The sequence below is a fragment of the Phyllobates terribilis genome, unplaced genomic scaffold (genome assembly GCF_046119375.1).
Source record: "Phyllobates terribilis strain yellow unplaced genomic scaffold, ASM4611937v1 Scaffold_2__4_contigs__length_985480577, whole genome shotgun sequence".
NCBI lineage: Eukaryota > Metazoa > Chordata > Amphibia > Anura > Dendrobatidae > Phyllobates > Phyllobates terribilis.
In genome coordinates, this window is record NW_027362762.1 from 941,870,125 (window position 1) to 941,892,474 (window position 22,350).

General features: G+C 42.7%; 1 protein-coding gene across 2 annotated transcripts in view; it reads right to left on the minus strand.

The window, feature by feature from the left end:
• The window catches only part of DSCAM (DS cell adhesion molecule), a 673,153-nt gene that overhangs the window by 24,054 nt on the left and 626,749 nt on the right, over positions 1-22,350 (minus strand). For both annotated transcript variants that reach the window (XM_073668460.1, XM_073668459.1), the window contains exons 31-32: positions 13,655-13,852; positions 6,455-6,757 (exon numbers count right to left, since the gene is read on the minus strand). In XM_073668460.1, the coding sequence (XP_073524561.1) occupies positions 6,455-6,757; positions 13,655-13,852 (501 nt within the window). The remainder of the gene's footprint in view (positions 1-6,454; positions 6,758-13,654; positions 13,853-22,350) is intronic.

Consider the following 22,350-nt stretch of genomic DNA (forward strand, 5'->3'; position numbering starts at 1 on the left):
AGTATTATAGTAGTTATATTCTTGTACATAGGGGCAGTATTATAGTAGTTATATCCTTGTACATAGGGGCAGTATTATAGTAGTTATATTCTTGTACATAGGAGCAGTATTATAGCAGTTATATCCTTGTATATAGGGGCAGTATTATAGTAGTTATATTCTTGTACATAGGGAGCAGTATTATAGTAGTTATATTCTTGTACATAGGAGCAGTATTATAGTAGTTATATTCTTGTACATAGGGAGCAGTACTATAGTAGTTATATTCTTGTACATAGGGGGCAGTATTATAGTAGTTATATTCTTGTACATAGGAGCAGTATTATAGAAGTTATATTCTTGTAGATAGGAGCAGTATTATAGAAGTTATATTCTTGTACATAGGGGGCAGTATCATAGTAGTTATATTCTTGTACATAGGGGGCAGTATTATAGTAGTTATATTCTTGTACATAGGGGGCAGTATTATAGTAGTGATATTCTTGTACATAGGGGCAGTATTATAGTAGTTATATTCTTGTACATAGGGGGCAGTATTATAGTAGTTATATTCTTGTAGATAGGAGCAGTATTATAGTAGTTATATTCTTGTACATAGGGGTAGTATTATAGTAGTTATATTCTTGTACATAGGTGCACTATTATAGTAGTTATATTCTTGTACATAGGGGGCAGTATTATAGTAGTTATATTCTTGTACATAAGAGTAGTATTATAGTAGTTATATTCTTGTACATAGGGGGGCAGTATTATAGTAGTTATATTCTTGTACATAGGGGGGCAGTATTATAGTAGTTATATTCTTGTACATAGGGGCAGTATTATAGTAGTTATATTCTTGTACATAGGGGCAGTATTATAGTAGTTATATTCTTGTACATAGGGGCAGTATTATAGTAGTTATATTCTTGTACATAGGAGCAGTATTATAGTAGCTATATTCTTGTACATAGGGGGCAGTATTATAGTACTTATATTCTTGTACATAGGGGCAGTATTATAGTACTTATATTCTTGTACATAGGGACAGTATTATAGTAGCTATATTCTTGTACATAGGGGGCAGTATTATAGTACTTATATTCTTGTACATAGGGGCAGTATTATAGTAGTTATATTCTTGTACATAGGGACAGTATTATAGTAGTTATATTCTTGTACATAGGGAGCAGTATTATAGTAGTTATATTCTTGTACATAGGAGCAGTATTATAGTAGTTATATTCTTGTACATAGGGAGCAGTACTATAGTAGTTATATATATTCTTGTACATAGGGGGCAGTATTATAGTAGTTATATTCTTGCACATAGGAGCAGTATTATAGTAGTTATATCCTTGTATATAGGGGCAGTATTATAGTAGATATATTCTTATACATAGGGGGCAGTATTATAGTAGTTATATTCTTGTATATAGGGGCAGTATTATAGTAGTTATATCCTTGTACATAGGGGGCAGTATTATAGTAGTTATATTCTTGCACATAGGAGCAGTATTATAGTAGTTATATCCTTGTACATAGGGGCAGTATTATAGTAGTTATATTCTTGTACATAGGGGGCAGTATTATAGTAGTTATATTCTTGTACATAGGAGCAGTATTATAGCAGTTATATCCTTGTATATAGGGGCAGTATTATAGTAGTTATATTCTTGTACATAGGGAGCAGTATTATAGTAGTTATATTCTTGTACATAGGAGCAGTATTATAGTAGTTATATTCTTGTACATAGGGAGTACTATAGTAGTTATATTCTTGTACATAGGGGGCAGTATTATAGTAGTTATATTCTTGTACATAGGAGCAGTATTATAGAAGTTATATTCTTGTACATAGGAGCAGTATTATAGAAGTTATATTCTTGTACATAGGGGGCAGTATCATAATAGTTATATTCTTGTACATAGGGGGCAGTATTATAGTAGTGATATTCTTGTACATAGGGGCAGTATTATAGTAGTTATATTCTTGTACATAGGGGGCAGTATTATAGTAGTTATATTCTTGTAGATAGGAGCAGTATTATAGTAGTTATATTCTTGTACATAGGGGTAGTATTATAGTAGTTATATTCTTGTACATAGGTGCACTATTATAGTAGTTATATTCTTGTACATAGGGGGCAGTATTATAGTAGTTATATTCTTGTACATAAGAGTAGTATTATAGTAGTTATATTCTTGTACATAGGGGGGCAGTATTATAGTAGTTATATTCTTGTACATAGGGGGGCAGTATTATAGTAGTTATATTCTTGTACATAGGGGCAGTATTATAGTAGTTATATTCTTGTACATAGGGGCAGTATTATAGTAGTTATATTCTTGTACATAGGGGCAGTATTATAGTAGTTATATTCTTGTACATAGGAGCAGTATTATAGTAGCTATATTCTTGTACATAGGGGCAGTATTATAGTAGTTATATTCTTGTACATAGGGACAGTATTATAGTAGTTATATTCTTGTACATAGGGAGCAGTATTATAGTAGTTATATTCTTGTACATAGGAGCAGTATTCTAGTAGTTATATCCTTGTATATAGGGTGCAGTATTATAGTAGTTATATTCTTGTACATAGGAGCAGTATTATAGTAGTTATATTCTTGTACATAGGAGCAGTATTCTAGTAGTTATATTCTTGTATATAGGGTGCAGTATTATAGTATTTATATTCTTGTACATAGGAGCAGTATTATAGTAGTTATATTCTTGTACATAGGGGACAGTATTATAGTAGTTATATTCTTGTACATAGGGGCATTATTATAGTAGTTATATTCTTGTACATAGGGGGCAGTATTATAGTAGTTATATTCTTGTACATAGGGTGCAGTATTATAGTAGTTATATTCTTGTACATAGGAGCAGTATTATAGTAGTTATATTCTTGTACATAGGAGCAGTATTCTAGTAGTTATATTCTTGTATATAGGGTGCAGTATTATAGTAGTTATATTCTTGTACATAGGAGCAGTATTATAGTAGTTATATTCTTGTACATAGGGAGCAGTATTATAGTAGTTATATTCTTGTACATAGGGAGCAGTATTATAGTATTTATATTCTTGTACATAGGAGCAGTATTATAGTAGTTATATTCTTGTACATAGGGGACAGTATTATAGTAGTTATATTCTTGTACATAGGGGCATTATTATAGTAGTTATATTCTTGTACATAGGGGCAGTATTATAGTAGTTATATTCTTGTACATAGGGGACAGTATTATAGTAGTTATATTCTTGTACATAGGGGCATTATTATAGTAGTTATATTCTTGTACATAGGAGCAGTATTATAGTAGTTATATTCTTGTACATAGGGGCAGTATTATAGTAATTATATTCTTGTACATGGAGCAGTATTATAGCAGTTATATTCTCGTACATAAGGACAGTATTATAGCAGTTATATTCTCCTATATAGGGGCAGTATTATAATAATTACAGAAATAACAGATTCTGGTGGTAGATGTCGTACTGGATAGGCATAGGGTTAAATGATACATCTCTGTATGTGTGCCACCATCACTAGGGGGACTCACTACATACTGTTCAGTGAGTAAACAGTATGCAATAGGCTCATGTGCTCTCCTCTAGTGGTGGCTGCAGAAAGTCTGACTTTTATCTTTTAAAGCTATATCTATGCAGAGGATTTTGAGCTACGCACTATACAGATATATGAACACAGAATATTCAACATATTTGGTGAACAATCACTTTTAGTTTTATGGCCCTTTAAATAAATCCTTAGCTTAGCCACGATTGACATAAATGAATGCCCGAACGCTACTCTCTGCAATGCTCCAGCTTCATTACTATACTGTCAAAAGATATTGTTGATATGAGGCGTCTGCCAGGCACAATTAAAATTACAAAAGCATGAAATTAAAATGTAGACTCTTTTTCAGACTAAGTAAAAAAAAATAAATCTAGAATATTAAAAAAAAAAAAGAAAAGAAAGTTCCGTCCTGATGTTAAGTCGTTAAATATGCTGCTTGTCAAACCATTTGATGGTTGGTTGGTTTTCTGACAAGTAAAAAGATTTTTTTTTTTGTTTCCACAACATTCTTGTTATGAAAATCCTCAGGTTTAAAAATAACCCCGCAGCTGCGGCTGACAGGTATATGGCGTGTGGCGGCACAACGGAACGGACGGGTTGTTTCCAGCGAGTCTAGAAAATGTCACCCTTTGGTTCCAACCATTGTTTACACCCAGTGGAGAGCGGTCAAATAAAGAACATCTACGCCTGCTGTTATACCGGCTGCAAACAGCAGAGAACCTGCAGAGGCGCTCCTTAAAGGGATGTCGTCTACTAACGAGATTATGCCTTCTGCAAGTTTTCCTATTAGTACTGAAACAGTGGCAGCTATTCCACTCACTAAACGACCCATTGATAAGCCAAAAAGTGAATTGTGCCATGTGACTCATGCTTGTGCTGTTTAAAGGGACATACGTTCATGACAAATCCATAGAGACTGGGGAAACAGAGGTCCCATGTCACCTTTAGTTTTCTGATTACTATGAAGAAACCACTGCGGTTTTTACTGCACACATCTATTGAAGTTTCTGGTTAATGTAGTAACACAATAAAGAAAGCTGAACCCGGTGAATTTTTGGCACGACTGGCCAACCAGTGTATGGGGATGTACAGACTTTTCACAGATGTAGGAGGAAGAAAGGATCGGGCTGATCGATTTCAACATGCCTGATCCTTTTGTTCTCAGGGGACATAAGCTGCCATTAGAGGTGTCTGACATTGTCTTAAGGCCCCAATACACATTAGACTAAAGTCGACTAAACACGTCCATACCGACGAGATGATGTATATGGGGGCTCTGGCCAACTTATGGTCGGGAGGGATGTCGATTGCATGGGTCTGATTTTGGACTGTCGAGCACAGTGTTCTCCCAGAGATAAGCAACCGACCGACGTGTGAGCCGTCAGCTTTCTAATAGGGCGAGCGCTCCTGTTTATGGGCTGAGAAGGCTGTCGGCTAAAAGATCGGATGCCCCTATTAATGAGGCACGGCCTGATGACAGTCAGTTTTGTCCTGCACTGAAAAAATTCTCAACCAAAATCACTGAATGAGCTTTCTTTAAAGGGGTTATCCACCTTTGGAGCCAATTTTTATTTTCTTACTTTAATCCATGGATTTTTGGCTAAAAAAAGAGTTTTGTAATTAGGTTTTATTAAAAAATTGCACCATTTGCTTTCTATAGTCTCTATGTTGAATTATTGTCTACTCCTCCTCTCAGCTGATTTATGACCACAAACCACGTGGAAAGTACAAAATTTTTAATAAAACTAAATTGTAAAAATTATTTTTAGCCCGTGTAAGGTGGTTGCCGGACACATAGTGGATGGGAGACGTGTATCACAAAGGTGCATGTCCTCTGTGATATAAACCTGGAGTAATGCTCTAGTACACATAGTACTAAGAGGGATTAATCGGCCATGACAGGGCCGGGTTTAATGTCAGCAGCTGAATAGTTAGGGTTGGACGACTGCTCACCATATCTCCACCCCTGGGTGTGGTTCACTTGGTAAAATAAGACCTGTTAGTCTCACACATGGTTCTGTGTATGGCGGTGTGTAGACCTCCAGGGTTGAGTGCCTTTACTAAAGGACTAAACAGCTGGATTCTAAGCCAGGCGGACGAACCCGCACTAATGTATGGACTCTTTACTTTATGTTTCATTTAGTGCTGGACAAGGGCTATAGCTAAGTTTTCCTGTGATGTGGTTTATGAGGACTGAAATAAACCAGCCAGACCTTAATAGAAACAGTTCCTGTGATACCTCAGATCGCTCCCAAGTGAGTAGTATTGTTACACCCCAAATATATGCATTCAAGTAAAAAAAAAAAATATCCCAAGAAATGGAAAACCCTTTTAAAGTACCCATAGTTGTTTGCAAAATCTTTAAATATTTGCACCAGAACTTTTCGGCGCAGGGGGTTGTTGTCATTTATATCCAAGATCTGAAGTGAATGCTCTTTTCACAGGCTGTATGCTGTTATGCATTTTCTTTTATATTGTCCTCTGATCTGGTACTTTATATATTGCTATGTTTATACCTCAATAAAAAGTTTTGATAAAAGAGAAATATTTGAACCTGAACCACTGGTGAAATGGGTACAAGAGACCCAATATTTTTCACCCGAGGGGGAATGTCCCAATAACTAGGGTTGAGATGCTGTGATGAGGTGTAGGATGATGTTATATGTTAGGTGTAGAGATTATAGACAAGAGGAATAGTGGAAAAGACCAAGACCCAACAACAAACCTTGGATCAGAATTACCAGTAACTAAATTTTTAGCCACCATATAAATCAGGTCTGTGCATCATGGAAAGGTAGGCTGTTGTATAGCAGAAGAAACTTGCAGTGAGCAAATTTCTAGATGAATTCAGATGGTGGAATAGCCTGAAGGCAGAAATGCACTTACCTGGCCGATGTGCCTTTGGAGCTGCCATATTTTGCACCTTTCCGCCATCAAGAGGTTTAGGGGGTGATGCGGTAAATCTGCATATCCCGGACTCTGATGGGGTGCTCGAGGTCAGACTGTCTGTGTACTCATTAGTCCCTGCGGTCAGCTGCTCTGACGAGGTGTCTGATATGAAGCATTCTGTGATGGTGAATTTGGCGTGTCTCAGCTGCTCCTCCATCTTGGCGTGCTCGTAGGCTCTTGCCAGCTCTTCGTAAGTGGACGAGGCACTTTCTGTAGAGACCATGCTGCTCCGTGCTCGGTCTGTAAGAAGAAACACACACGTGCGCTGTCATTGATATGGTCAATGAACTATGGGTTCGACACACTTACTAAAGTAGCTCTGCCCTAGGACCGCCGTGGAAAAACCCAAGTTTGGAAAGGGTTACATAAACCCTGAAGATTTTCCAAGATTTTCTCCAAAAATTCAGACCAGTCTCAGATGATCCAGGACTGTTGATAAGTCTGGCTACAAGGCTGTATTCGCCATATTACCAAAGTAGGCATCTAACTCGGGCAATATGGAAATCGGAGTAAGCTAGTGGACAATGGCAGCATTAAAGACCCCTCCCGCATCACCAAGTGCACTGTCCCTTTAATTTCTGGAATATATCCCCACCTTTAACGTTCCAGTGCATATGAATCCCATTGATGTTGGACTATTACATTTTACCGTATGTTTACAGTCTGACAGTACAATATTCTGGCCATCGATGGCATGCACGGCGGCATTGTGTACAATAAGTGCCGAGACCCTACCGCCCTCATGTCCTGGCAATATACAACAAGTCCTATATTTGCTGATATTGCAGTCACGGTCTAACAGACGAAAAGGAGTGGAAATATTGATCCAGGAGTCTCATATCTAAATGAACAGATGCAGCAGAGCTGGGTTTGCCCGGTGCAGAGCTGCTGACGCTGTGATTTTTGCATTTATTTTGGCTTCTTTTAGATAGAGGTATCCAGAATCTCGCAGGGCGGAGAACAGCGAGATAATCTGTAATCTCACAAGATCAGAAGGTGTGACTCCTGTACATGACCGTAGAAGAATATTCTAGGGGAATCAGCGCCACGCACAGGGGCGTAACAAGTAACCATGAGACCCCATAACGAAACCTGGAGTAGGGGCCTCGGCCGACCATGGCCGCTCTCAGCAGCGAGGTCAAAAGGTAAAATAATTGGTGTTTTGGCTTTTCCTAGTGTGCAGGCTATGATTCACAAAGATATGTAATTATGGAGGCATAATGCTCAGAAATCCTGCACAAAGTGATGTCACAGTACATGAACAAAGTAGAAAGTGAGGTCTCAGTTCAGGGATAATGCACACAGTGATGTCATAGTACGGAGATCCGACGCACCTTCATGTCAGAATAAAGAAATCCTGCACACAGTGATGCCACAGTATAGAGATAATGCAAATAGTGATATCACAGTACACAAATAAAGCACAAAGTGATGCCACAGTACAAGGATAATGCACATAGCAATGTCACAGAACAAAACTCTTGAACACAGTAATGTCACAATGCAGGGATAATGAGCAGGGATAGTTTACGTAGTGATGCCACAGTGCATGAGTAAAGCACACAGTACAAAAATCCTGCACACAGTGATGTCACATTAGAAGGAATGTACATAATGATGTCGGTACATGAACAAAGCACAAAGTGATGTCACAGTAGAGGAATAAAGCATATAGTAATGTCCCAGCACAGGATTAAAGCACACAGTGATGACACAGTGAAAGAGTAACGCACATAGTGATTTCACTGCGCACGTATAATACACACAGTGATGTCACAGTACAGGGACAAAGCACACAGTGATGTCACAGTACAGGGATAATACACACAGTGATTTCACAGTACAGGAACAAAGCACACAGTGATGTCACAGTACAGGGACAAAGCACACAGTGATGTCACAGTACAGGGATAATACACACAGTGATGTCACAGTACAGGGATAATGCACACAGTGACTTCACAGTACAGGGACAAAGCACAAAGTGATGTCACAGTACAGGGATAATGCACACAGTGATGTCACAGTACAGGAACAAAGCACACAGTGATGTCACAGTACAGGGATAATGCACACAGTGATGTCACAGTACAGGGATAATACACACAGTGATGTCACAGTACAGGGATAATGCACACAGTGACTTCACAGTACAGGGATAATACACACAGTGACTTCACAGTACAGGAACAAAGCACACAGTTATGTCACAGTACAGGGATAATGCACACAGTGATGTCACAGTACAGGGATAATGCACACAGTGATGTCACAGTACAGGGATAATGTACACAGTGACTTCACAGTACAGGAACAAAGCACACAGTGATGTCACAGTACAGGGATAATGTACACAGTGACTTCACAGTACAGGAACAAAGCACACAGTGATGTCACAGTACAGGGATAATACACACAGTGATGTCACAGTACAGGGATAATGTACACAGTGACTTCACAGTACAGGGACAAAGCACACAGTGATGTCACAGTACAGGGATAATGCACACAGTGACTTCACAGTACAGGAACAAAGCACACAGTGATGTCACAGTACAGGGATAATGTACACAGTGACTTCACAGTACAGAGATAATAAACACAGTGATGTCACAGTACAGGGATAATACACACAGTGATGTCACAGTACAGGAACAAAGCACACAGTGATGTCACAGTACAGGGATAATACACACAGTGACTTCACAGTACAGGGACAAAGCACACAGTGATGTCACAGTACAGGGATAATGCACACAGTGACTTCACAGTACAGGGACAAAGCACACAGTGATGTCACAGTACAGGGATAATGCACACAGTGATGTCACAGTACAGGAACAAAGCACACAGTGATGTCACAGTACAGGGATAATGCACACAGTGATGTCACAGTACAGGGATAATGCACACAGTGATGTCACAGTACAGGGATAATACACACAGTGACTTCACAGTACAGGAACAAAGCACACAGTGATGTCACAGTACAGGGATAATACACACAGTGATGTCACAGTACAGGGATAATGTACACAGTGACTTCACAGTACAGGGATAATACACACAGTGACTTCACAGTACAGGAACAAAGCACACAGTGATGTCACAGTACAGGGATAATGTACACAGTGATGTCACAGTACAGGGATAATGCACACAGTGATGTCACAGTACAGGGATAATACACACAGTGACTTCACAGTACAGGAACAAAGCACACAGTGATGTCACAGTACAGGGATAATGTACACAGTGACTTCACAGTACAGGAACAAAGCACACAGTGATGTCACAGTACAGGGATAATACACACAGTGATGTCACAGTACAGGGATAATGCACACAGTGATGTCACAGTACAGGGATAATACACACAGTGATGTCACAGTACAGGAACAAAGCACACAGTGATGTCACAGTACAGGGATAATGTACACAGTGACTTCACAGTACAGGGATAAAGTACACAGTGATGTCACAGTACAGGGATAATGCACACAGTGACTTCACAGTACAAGAACAAAGCACACAGTGATGTCACAGTACAGGGATAATACACACAGTGATGTCACAGTACAGGGATAATACACACAGTGACTTCACAGTACAGGGATAATACACACAGTGATGTCACAGTACAGGAACAAAGCACACAGTGATGTCACAGTACAGGGATAATGTACACAGTGACTTCACAGTACAGGGACAAAGTACACAGTGATGTCACAGTACAGGGATAATACACACAGTGACTTCACAGTACAGGAACAAAGCACACAGTGACTTCACAGTACAGAGATAATAAACAGTGATGTCACAGTACAGAGAGAATACACACAGTGACTCCATAGTAAAACAGTAACACCTAGAATGGGATAACATTCAATTTTCATCACTCCATTTTATTTTTCACAGACATTACGATGTGCACCTTACCAAGTGCAGAGCCGGGCCCTCTTAAAAGCGGGGCCCCAAAACAGACGTTATGCCTGCGGCGCTGGTGGTTACACTCAAGGATGCACGGTGTCCTTATAGGCCTACAATACAGACCTTTAGGGATTCCATGTGGTGCCATAGAGGGTCTGTGCCTGCACCACTGCCCTCTATGTCAGCCCTAAGTAGGATAATTCTGGTTACTCCGAGTAATAACATGTAACATCTGATGGTCCAGAACATCTAGTAATCCAGAATCCTACATATCGACTGCATCCTAATGAAAACACAATGTACTTTCATGCGAGTAAACAGCGTAATGCAATCAATACGGGAGCAGCGGGCGGTGGCAGTAAACGTGGCCTCTTAATCTATACCATTTTTAATTGCTTTATCATCCCGGCTAATATTAAGGCAATTTCTCATCTGGTAAATAGCTTACAAGAAAATCAATGGCTGTTCCTTGTAATCCTTTTATTGGCTTAGGCCGTATTTCAATGGGGAAATCACCTTCACATTTACATTCATAAAACCGTCTGCAGCGCCGGGGGAAGCGGCGTCTTTAATGACCTTCCAAAATATCAAATCATACGCGGCGGATTGAGTCCAAAGCAATTCAGACGCATAGAAATAATCTTACATTTGCTGGTAATAGACTTTCTAATCGAGTTTTGTCGGAGGGGCTGATAAATGAAGTTACCATAGGAACTGCAATATAACTGGAGGAATCTGAGGGAGAAGCGTTTCATCGGTGGAGAGTAACAGATTTCTGCGTCTGCGGTTTATGATGGGCTTATACAGAAATGGCATCAGTATTGCCGGCACGGGACGGGCATCGGGACGAGAATCATGTCAGTAGGTCATCAGATCACTATAAGGGTTGTCCACATTACCTTAGGTCTTGTTAGATCGACGCCGCAGATCCGGAAAGCTTTATTGATGCCATGGCTATGAGAGACGTCTCCATGTCTTCTGTGTGACTCTCACATCCATGAAACCCACTAGATGACTATTTGACCACCAAAGCTTCCACATTCTTGCAAATGTTCAACCAGGATAAGGAGGAGGATGTCGATGATGAGCAGTAGTAGTTATGGTTTGAGAGAAATGTTATTTCTTGTGCTTTTTATGGCTGCCATGCTTTATACTGCTAGGCGGCCACTTACAGTTATATGAAAAAGTTTGGGCACCCCTATTAATCTTAAGCTTAATGTTTTTGCAACAGCTATTTCAGTTTGATATATGTAGTAACTGTTGGACACAGTAATGTTTCTGCCTTGAAATGAGGTTTATTGTGCAATCTGCATTCAAACAAAATTTGACAGGTGCATAAGTATGGGCACCCTTATCATTTTCTTGTTTTAAATGCTCCTACCAACTTTTTACTGACTTACTAAAGCACTTTTTTTGCTTTTGTAACCTCATTGAGCTTTGAACTTCATAGTCAGGTGTATGCAATCATGAGAAAAGCTACTTAAAGTGGCCACTTGCAAGTTGTTCTCCTGTTTGAATCTCCTCTGAAGAGTGGCATCATGGGCTCCTCAAAACAACTGTCAAATGATCTGAAAACAAAGATTATTCAACATAGTTGTTCAGGGGAAGGATACAAAAAGCTGTCTCAGAGATTTAACCTGTCAGTTTCCACTGTGAGGAACATAGTAAGGAAATGGAAGAACACAGGGACAGTTCTTGTTAAGGGCAGAAGTGGCAGGCCAAGAAAAACATCAGAAAGGCAGAGAAGAAGAATGGTGAGATCAGTCAAGGACAATCCTCAGACCACCTCCAGAGAGATGCAGCATCAACTTGCTGCAGATGGTGTCACTGTGCATCGGTCAACTATACAACGCACTTTGCACAAGGAGAAGCTGTATGGGAGAGTGATGCGAAAGAAGCCGTTTCTGCAAGCACGCCACAAACAGAGTCGGCTGAGGTAGGCAAAAGCACATTTGGAGAAGCCAATTTCTTTTTGGAAGAAGGTCCTGTGGACTGATGAAACCAAGATTGAGTTGTTTGGTCATACAAAAAGGCGTTATGCATGGCGGCAAAAAAACACAGCATTCCAAGAAAAACACTTGCTACCCACAGTAAAATTTGGTGGAGGTTCCATCATGCTTTGGGGCTGTGTGGCCAATGCCGGCACCGGGAATCTTGTTAAAGTTGAGTGACGCATGGATTCCACTCAGTATCAGCAGATTCTTCACAATAATGTTCAAGAATCAGTGATAAAGTTGAAGTTACGCAGGGGATGGATCTTTCAGCAAGACAATGATCCAAAACACCGCTCCAAATCTACTCAGGCATTCATGCAGAGGAACAATTATAATGTTCTGGAATGGCCATCCCAGTCCCCAGACCTGAATATCATTGAACATCTGTGGGATCATTTGAAGAGGGCTGTCCATGCTCGGCGACCATCAAACTTAACTGAACTGGAATTGTTTTGTAAAGAGGAATGGTCAAAAATACCTTCATCCAGGATCCAGGAAATCATTAAAAGCTTCAGGAAGCGACTAGAGGCTGTTATTTTTGCAAAAGGAGGATCTACTAAATATTAATGTCACTTTTCTGGTGAGGTGCCCATACTTATGCACCTGTCAAATTTTGTTTAAATGCAGATTGCACATTTTCTGTTAGTACAATAAACCTCATTTCAAGGCAGAAACATTACTGTGTCCAACAGTTATTACATATATCAAACTGAAATAGCTGTTGCAAAAACACCAATTTTAAGAAAACATTAAGCTTAAGATTAATAGGGGTGCCCAAACTTTTTCATATAACTGTATGTAGTCAGAACCCCTGTGCTTCTATTAAGTGGTTTGATCCACAATGGTTCAGGATGATGACGTTTTGTTGTGGAACGGACCATTGCAAAATAGATTGGGGGTTCTGATTACATTACGAAACAGCGACTTTAGAAGAAGGCAAAGAAACCAAAATACAAAGGATACATACAGAATAACACACACAGGAACCAAACCTTCAATTAAAGGAAAACTCCAAACTTCTACAGAGTTTTTGAGTGCTGGGATCATAAGAATACAACAAGGTCTCAAATCATGAGCCCCACTGAAGGTTACGTTTTATAGGTCACCAAGTGTTTAGTGATTGTCGTGTCTTTACAACACTGTAGTAAAGTGTCTAAACTTAAAAAATGCAAATAGTGACAAATCTACTATCCAGCATAAAGAATTGAGTTACCTGTGTCCTGGGATGGGCTCACACTGTAGCTGTCGCTTTCCTTGTCTACTGATCCGGTAGCTCTCGGTGTTGGTAGCCTCCAGTCTGTTGTTAGCGTGTGTGCAGATATGGTGGGGTGGGGTCTATTAAGTGTCCACTGACTTGCGTATCTATTGCGAGCCGCCGGACCGGCTTTAGCGTTTTTCCTAGTGGTTGGATCTGTAACAAAGAAAAAGTGGTAAAAAAAAGGGATGAAAATAAGTAAGTGGCATTGAAAAGACTGACCCTGACTCAACTACTAGTGACGGGGCCAAGACTTTCTTACAGGTGTCACTCTTCCGTGCAGGGTTTATGGACATTATAGAAATCTGCTCACTCTTATTAAGTCAGAGAGCAACTAAAAACCATTGACTTCCACAAGTTGGACTTAGAAAGGTGCCATGTAATATCAGATTTGACCTGTAGTGGCCACTGTAGGGGAAATTTGTAGCTTCCACAATTTTCCCCAGTATATCATATTGAAACATTCCCTTTAAGAAAGTTACTTTACCTGTAAATACCTTGGGCAGTATATATTATGCATATGAAGAATTCTCACAGCTATCTGACAGCTCTGACTTCATATTTCCCAGACGCTGATTCGGTTTCTGCTTTGGCTTATAGTACTACTGGCTATCTAATAGCTCTGACTTCACATCTCCTAGCATCCCCTGCTGGTTTGGTGTCTCTGGTGCATAGGATCTGTTTGGTGCACTGGCTATTTAATAGCTCTCACTTGACATCTTACAGAATCCTCCTGCTGGTTCAGTGTCTGCTTTGGTGCATACTAGTACTGGCTACCTCTGACTTCAAATCTACCATCACCCTCCTACTGGTTCAGTATCTCTGCTTTGGTGCACTATAATACAGGCTATTTAATAGCTCTAACTTGACATCGCCCAGCATTCTCCTGCTTATTCAGCATCTCGCTTTGGTGCATTGTAATACTGGCTATTCAACAGCTCCGACTTCATATCTTTCAGTATCCCCCTTCTAGTTCAGCGCTTCTGCATTGGTTGCTTTGGTACATTGCAGTACTGGCAATCCAATAGTTCTGACAGCACCCCTTGCTGGTTCAGTGTCTCAATTTTGGTACATTATAACACTGCTTATCTAAAAGCTCTGAATTCACATCTCCCAGCATCCTCCTGCTGGTTCAGAGTCCCTGATTTGGTGCATTGTCGTAGTGGTTATATTACAACTCTGACTTCATATCTCAAAGGCCCACTGCTTGTTCAGTGTCTCTGCTTTGGTGCACTGTAATACTGCCTATCTACTAGCTGTGACTTCAAATCTTCCATCACCCCTGGTTCAGTGTCTTTGTTTGAGTGTGCTATAATATTGGCTATCTAGTACCCTGGACTTCACATCTCCCAGCACCATCCCACTGGCTCAGTGTCTCTGCGTTAGTGCATTGTAGTACCAGCTATTTAGTAGCCCTGGTTTCACATCTTCCAGCATTCTCCTGCTAGTACAATGTCTGCTTTGGTGCATACCAGTACTGGCCACCTCTCCCAGCACCTTCCTACTTGTTCAGTGTCTCTTCTTTGGTGTACTATGGTACTGGCTATCTAATAGCTCTAACTTCACATCCCCCTGAACGCTCATGCTTGTTCAGTGTCCCTACTTTGATGTATTGTAGTACTGGCTATTTAACAGCTGTGATTTAACATCTTCAACTCCCACTGCCTGTGAGAGTGGATGTGATTACATCATACTACATGGGGGACACTATGGCATCATACTGTGGGGAATGTATGGTAGGAGGCATCATATTGTATATGGTGTGACCGTGGGGGGAACCATACTGTGTGTGGAGAGCTGTGGGGGCATCATATTGTGTCTCGGTGGCTGTAAGGCATGTTATTGTGTGGGGTGGACAATGGGGCATCATACTTTGTGTAGGGGCACTGGGGGCATCATATTGTGGAGAAATATGCAGTAAGGGGTTGTGGAGGCATCAATTTTTTATGGAGGAAGACTGAGCAGTCTACATATTGTGCATTTTGTGGGGGCATCATACTGTGTGTGGAGTGCTGTGGGGGCATCATACTGTGTGGGGGGGTACGTACTCTGGGAACATCATACTGTGTGTGGGGGACACTAGGGGCATCATATTGTGGGGAAATGTACTGTGTGGCTGTTTGGGCATCATGCTGTGTGGGGGAAAACTATGGAGGCATCATACAATGCATGTTGGGGACTGTGGGGGGCATCATACTGTGTGTGGGGGCACTGGGGGCATCAAATGGTGGCGAAATGTACTGTTATGGGCTGTGGACACATAATTTGTGAGGGAAGACACTGGGGGCATCATACTGTGCATTTTGGGGACCGTGGGGGGGCATCATACTGTGTGGGGGGGCATCATACTGTGTGTGTGGGGGGCTAAGGGGAAATTATGCTCAGTAGGGGGTGCTGTGGGGCATCATACTGCGTGGGGGGAACATACTGTGGGAACATCATACTATGTTTGTAGGACACTTATATTGTGGGGAAATGTACTGTGCAGCAGTGGGGGCATCATGCTGTGTGGGGGAAAACTGTGGGGGCATCATATCATGCATGTTGGTGACTGTGGGAAGAATTATACTGTGTATGCGTGGCGGTGGGGCGTCACAATGTGTGTGGGACAATGGAGACATCATTCAGTGTGTATGGCATAGGGTACCATGAAAGGGAACCATACTCTGTGGGCGACTTTGCTAGAAGGAATATTTCCATGTGGACACATAAAAGATGTAGAAATTAGGGAAGTTGCTTTGCGTAAACTAAAAATGACCTTGTCATGCTACACAGTGTGGGCCCCTCTTTCTTATTCTTCTAAGTTGAGAGATCTGGTAATATATCTAATGCTTACAAAAGGCAACCTTCACTTATCTGATGGAGAGGAAATGTGATTTCCCAGAACATACTACATTATATGTGCTGCTAACCTGAGTGGCAGGCTGATTCTAAGCAACATGGAGTATAATATGCAATGTTATTACCGATCAGTAAAATATAAGAAAACAATAAGTAAAAAAAAAAAATTTTTCATTTTTTTTTATTTACTTCTCTGGATCTCGGAAAGTTGGGTGACACCGATTATAGTTGCTATTACAGATAGTCTTTCACTTGGATCTCCATTACCCATCTGTGCAGCATAATGCAATCTCGGTCATTTCCGGCAGCCATATTTGTGGTCACAAAGCTTTCCTAGAACTAAAAAAAACGACTAAACACTAAAGAATGACTTATATTTTCATTCTATTCCACTTTCCAGGGCCGTCCTCAGAGGGTGTCACCATGCTTTATGCTCCCATGCCCAGTTTTGCCTCCGGCTTACGGGTAATGATGCCATTTATTTCTTATAAAAAAAACGATTTAGAATTTAATAAACTAAACAATAAATAATCTCAAAAACATTCCCAGGAGAGTCCGAGCAGTACGACATCCACATCTGTGTCCGCGAGGCGTAAAGTCCCGATGTCTGATAAATGTGCCGGCAGCGGCTGTGTGCTCCCCTTCACCGCGGCTTTCACATCAGTCATCCGCTCCCTGAACTCCTACTCTTTGCTTCGGCTCTCGGAGAATTCCCGCACGTCAGTAAATGTCAGGTCTGCCTGAGAGACGGCCGGCGTATTTTTAGCCTGGCTAGACAGCGCCGTCGGATATAATATGGCTTTTTACCCCAATTGCCCTATTATCCTGCTGTGGCTCTCCGCACCCTGCTGCGGTATTCTTACGTCTCCTGAGAACAACCTTATGCATAGTTTATGAAGCAACTTTTTTTTTTTTCCTCTTTTTTTTAAGCCGAAGGATTTTCTTCTCTAAAATAAATAACGAGCGTCTATAAATAGGGATTTAGGGCACGGAAGAGTCGATGCGGTAAAGATTTCTTTGCAAAATGGAAAGTGCAGCTCCGATCTTGAACATTTGATTAAGATTTTCAATGACGGTGAATCATATACTATTTTTAAGAAACTGATGTCCTGTTCTCTGGTCGCAGCCAAAGCTGCATATAGAATTGTATAGTGTCCGTAATTGACATGCTACTTGGAATAGCCAGACATATTGTAGATTCAATATTTTGGGGAATTTTTTTTTTCTCCCCAAAATAAAAAGGGGTTGTCTCATGATCACCCTCCTATGTGCCCCATCTAATCCCCTCTATTCATTAGAGCAGAGAGAAACTAATTAAGGGTGGTCTCAATTCTGGAGGCCATGAGTTAGATGGATAACCATTCATTAGAATAGGAGTCATGCAATACTACATTCCACCAGTAGTGGCCGCTGTGGGGAAAATGTGTGGCCAGATGAAATAAAGCTAGAGCTGATCGATGAATTTACTAAAGGCATTATCATGACCGTCCCTTGAAAAGAGACACCATGATTTACATATAATAGAAACCAAGAATAGTTTGTTTTCCTTTATATTAAAAAAATAAATAAATAATCGTCAATTTTTTGCCAATTTTCACTGGACTTGTCATCTATGATTTCAGGACCGGATGGTGTATATATTCACTTGTTGCAACAAGTCAATATATACACCATCCGGTCCCAAATGATAGATTTTTTTTGGGATACAAAGGCACAGCAGTGATGGCTTTGGAAGGGTTAAGCACGCTACCTCCTGTGCTCTCCAGTGCGAGTCTGATTATGTAGGATTCAATTTTGCATTTCTTTTTTTTCCTCCCAGGCTTTCAATCAATTAATTCTACCACTCGGAGACAGAGAAAATAACTTCATATATTATTAACCGAATTCCAGCTGATTACAGAAAGTATAATTATTTACCAAGCCTTAAATTAGCAAATTAATTAATGAAGCTGTAACAGGGGAGGGTGAATGGGCGCACTCTATCTGCCCGGGGCACATTTTGAAGGCTCGGTCCTAATACAATATAAGAACAATTGATAATAAGATTTTGATTGCCTGCAGCCACCACTAGGGGGAGCTCAGAAGATTACTGCACACTTTTACCATCGAGATCCAAGTATAAAGAGTACGCAGTAAACTCTTGCACTCCCCCTAGTGGTGGCTGCAGGAATTGTAGGGGATTTAGGTATCAATCAATCTACTATATAATTGTCTTATCCCGTCTGTCTGTCTGTCTGTCCTGGAAATCCCGCGTCGCTCATGGGTCCGGCAGCGGCCAATCAGCGCCGCGGGATTTCTGAAAAAAGATGGCAGCCGTTAGCGGCTCATCTGGCAGACGGAGGTCAGCGGCGATGTAGCGGGGAGATGAGCGGCGCTAGCTGCACAACTACCCCGACTGGCGCCGCTGACCTCCATGCGGCTAACGTCGGAAGATCAGCGGCTTGGCCCGCTGATCTCCCGACAGCAAGTGTGAACGGAGGACCGGGGAGCGGCGCCGCCGGTCGGGATGCTTCTGCTGCGAGCAGCCGCTCATCTCCCAGCTGCTCGCAGCAGAAGAAGCCGCACAGGCAGCGCCGCTCCCCGGTCCTCGCTAATACGGAGCCGCACAAGCAGCGGCGCTCCCGGGCCCACACTAATACGACGCTGATTGGTCGCAGTGGCCGGCCGCGACCAATCAGCGAGATGGGCGGCAAATTTAAACGCCGCTGTGCTGATTGGTCGCGGTGGCCAGCCGCGACCAATCAGCGAGATGGGCGGCAAATTTAAACGCCGCTCTGCTGATTGGTCGCGGTGGCCGGCCGTGACCAATCAGCGAGATGGGCGGCAAATTTAAACGCCGCTCTGCTGATTAATCGCGGCCAGCCACCGCGACCAATGAGCGAGATGGGCGGCAAATTTAAACGCCGCTCTGCTGATTGGTCGCGGTGGCCGGCTACCGCGACCAATGAGCGAGATGGGCGGCAAATTTAAACGCCGCTCTGCTGATTAATCGCGGCCGGCCACCGCGACCAATCAGCGAGATGGGCAGCAAATTTAAACGCCGCTCTGCTCATTGGTCGCGGTGGCCGGCCGCGACCAATCAGCGATATAGGCTGCAAATTTAAACACCGCTCTGCTGACTGGTCGCGGCCGCCGGCCGACCGTGACTAATCAGCGAGATTGGCGCCAAATGTAAACACCGCTGTGCTGATTGGTCGCAGCCGCCAGCCGCGACCAATCAGCGAGATTGGCGCCAAACTTAAACAACGCTCTGCTGATTGGCGCCAAATTTAAACAACGCTCTGCTGATTGGTCACGGACGGCAGACGCGACCAATCAGCGAGATTGGTGCCAAATTTAAACAACGCTCTGCTGATTGGTCGCGGTCGCGGGCCGCGACCAATGAGCAGTATTGGCGCAAAATTTAAACCCCGCTCTGCTGATTGGTCGCGACCGCCGGGCGCGACCAATCAGAGATTTTGGCGCCAAATGTAAACTCCGCTCTGCTGATTGCTCGTGGTCGCCGGCCGCGACCAATCAGCAACATTGGCGCCAAATTTAAACACCGCTCTGCTGATTGGTCACGGCCAGCAACCGCGACCAATCAGCAGTATTGGCGCCAAATTTAAACCTCGCTCTGCTGATTAGTCGCAACCACCGGCCGTGACCAATCAGCGATATTGTCGCCAAATTTAAACACCGCTTCGCTGATTGGTCGTGGTGGCCGGCCGCGACCAATCAGCGATATTGGCGCCATATTTAAACACCGCTCTGCTCATTGGTCGCGGTTACCGGTCACGAATAACCAGCATTATTGGCGACAAATTTAAACACCGCTCTGCTGATTAGTCGCGGCCGTGACCAATCACCATTATTGGCGCCAAATTTAAATAACGCTCTGCTGATTGGTCGCGACCGCCGGCCGCAACCAATCAGCATTATTGCCGCCAAATTTAAACCCCGCTCTGCTGATTGGTCGCGGCCCCCGGCCGTGACCAATCTGCGATATAGGCGCCAAATTTTAACAAAGCTTTGCTAATTGGTCGCGGTTGCCGGCCTCAACCAATCAGCGATTTTGGCGCCAAATTTAAATACCGCTCTGCTGATTGCGCCCGGTCGGCCGCATACATATTCTAGAATACCCGATGCATTAGAATCGGGCCACCATCTAGTGATTCTATAAGCACGTTAATTAAAACTGAGCTTTGGATTTCTGACGGGTATTTGCACTGGTTATGCTGCCAGTATTTAGCAGGTGAGGCTCACAGTCAAAACAAAATAAGTAACATGCTACTTTTTTTTTTACACACCGGCACAAAAAAATATTTAATCCATACATTTTCTATTTCATGTGAAGGGGCTTGTGTGGTGTTCTGAGTGTTGTCAGACTTGACGTGTATTTCAAGATGGAATCCGCAATCATAGGCTTGTTCAGAGCCTTTTATTTACGTTTCCCCTCATGCTTCAATCATGCCTCGATCACACCCATCCTCAAAAAGCCCTCCCTTGACCCATCACCTGCATCTAGCTATTGCCCCATATCACTTCTCCCTTATGCCTGAAAACTACTGGAACAACACATCCATTTTGAACTGTCCTCCCACCTCTCCTCCTGCTCCCTCTTCCGCCTCCAATCTTGCTTCCGACCGCACCATTCTACTGAAACTGCCCTGACTAAAGTCACCAACGACCTACTAACCGCCAAATCCAAGCGACACTACTCTGTCCTCCTCCTCCTGGACCTGTCATCTGCCTTCGACACAGTGGACCATTCCCTCTTACTACAGACTCTCTCATCACAGACTTGGTCCTATCCTGGATCTCCTCATACCTAACAGACCGGACATTCAGCGTCTCCCACTCACACACCACCGCCTCACCTCGCCCCCTATCTGTCGGAGTCCCCAAGGTTCAGTTCTAGGACCCCTACTCTCCTCCATCTACACCTTTGGCCTTGGAGAGCTCATAGAGTCTCACGGCTTTCAATATCACCTCTATGCGGATGACACACAGATCTACCTCTCTGGACCCGATATCTCCTCCCTACTAACCAAAATCCCACAATGTCTGTCCGCTATCTGATCCTTCTTCTCTGCTAGATTTCTAAAACGTAACATGGACAAAACAGAATTCGCCATCTTTCCACCCTCTCATTCAAGCCCCCCAACTGACCTATCCATCATAGTCAAAGGCTGTTTACTCTCCCCAATCCTGCAAGCTCACAGCCTTGGGGTAACCCTGGACTCTGATCTCTCCTTCAAACCACATATCCAAGCCCTTTCCACTTCCTGCCGACTCCAACTCAAAAATATCTCCCGGATCCGCACATTCCTAAACCATGAATCTGCAAAAACACTAGTGCGCACCCTCATCATCTCCCACCTTGACTACTGCAACCTCCTGCTCTGTGGCCTCCCTTCTAACACTCTCGCACCCTCCAATCTATCCTAAACTCTGCTGCCCGACTAATCCACCTGACCCCCCGCTATTCCCCGGCCTCTCCTCTCTGCCAATCCCTTCACTGGCTCCCCATTGCCCAGAGACTCCAGTACAAAACCCTAACCATGGCATACAAAGCCATCCACAACCTGTCTCCCCCATATATCTGTGACCTAGTCTCCTGTTACATACCCGCACGCAACCTCCGATCCTCACAAGATCTCCTTCTCTACTCCCCTCTTATCTCCTCTTCCCAGAATCGCATACAAGATTTCTCCCGTGCATCCCCCCTACTCTGGAACTCTCTACCCCAAAGCATCAGACTCCTGCCTACCGTGGAAATCTTCAAAAGGAGCCTGAAGACCCACCTCTTCCGACAAGCCTACAACCTGCAG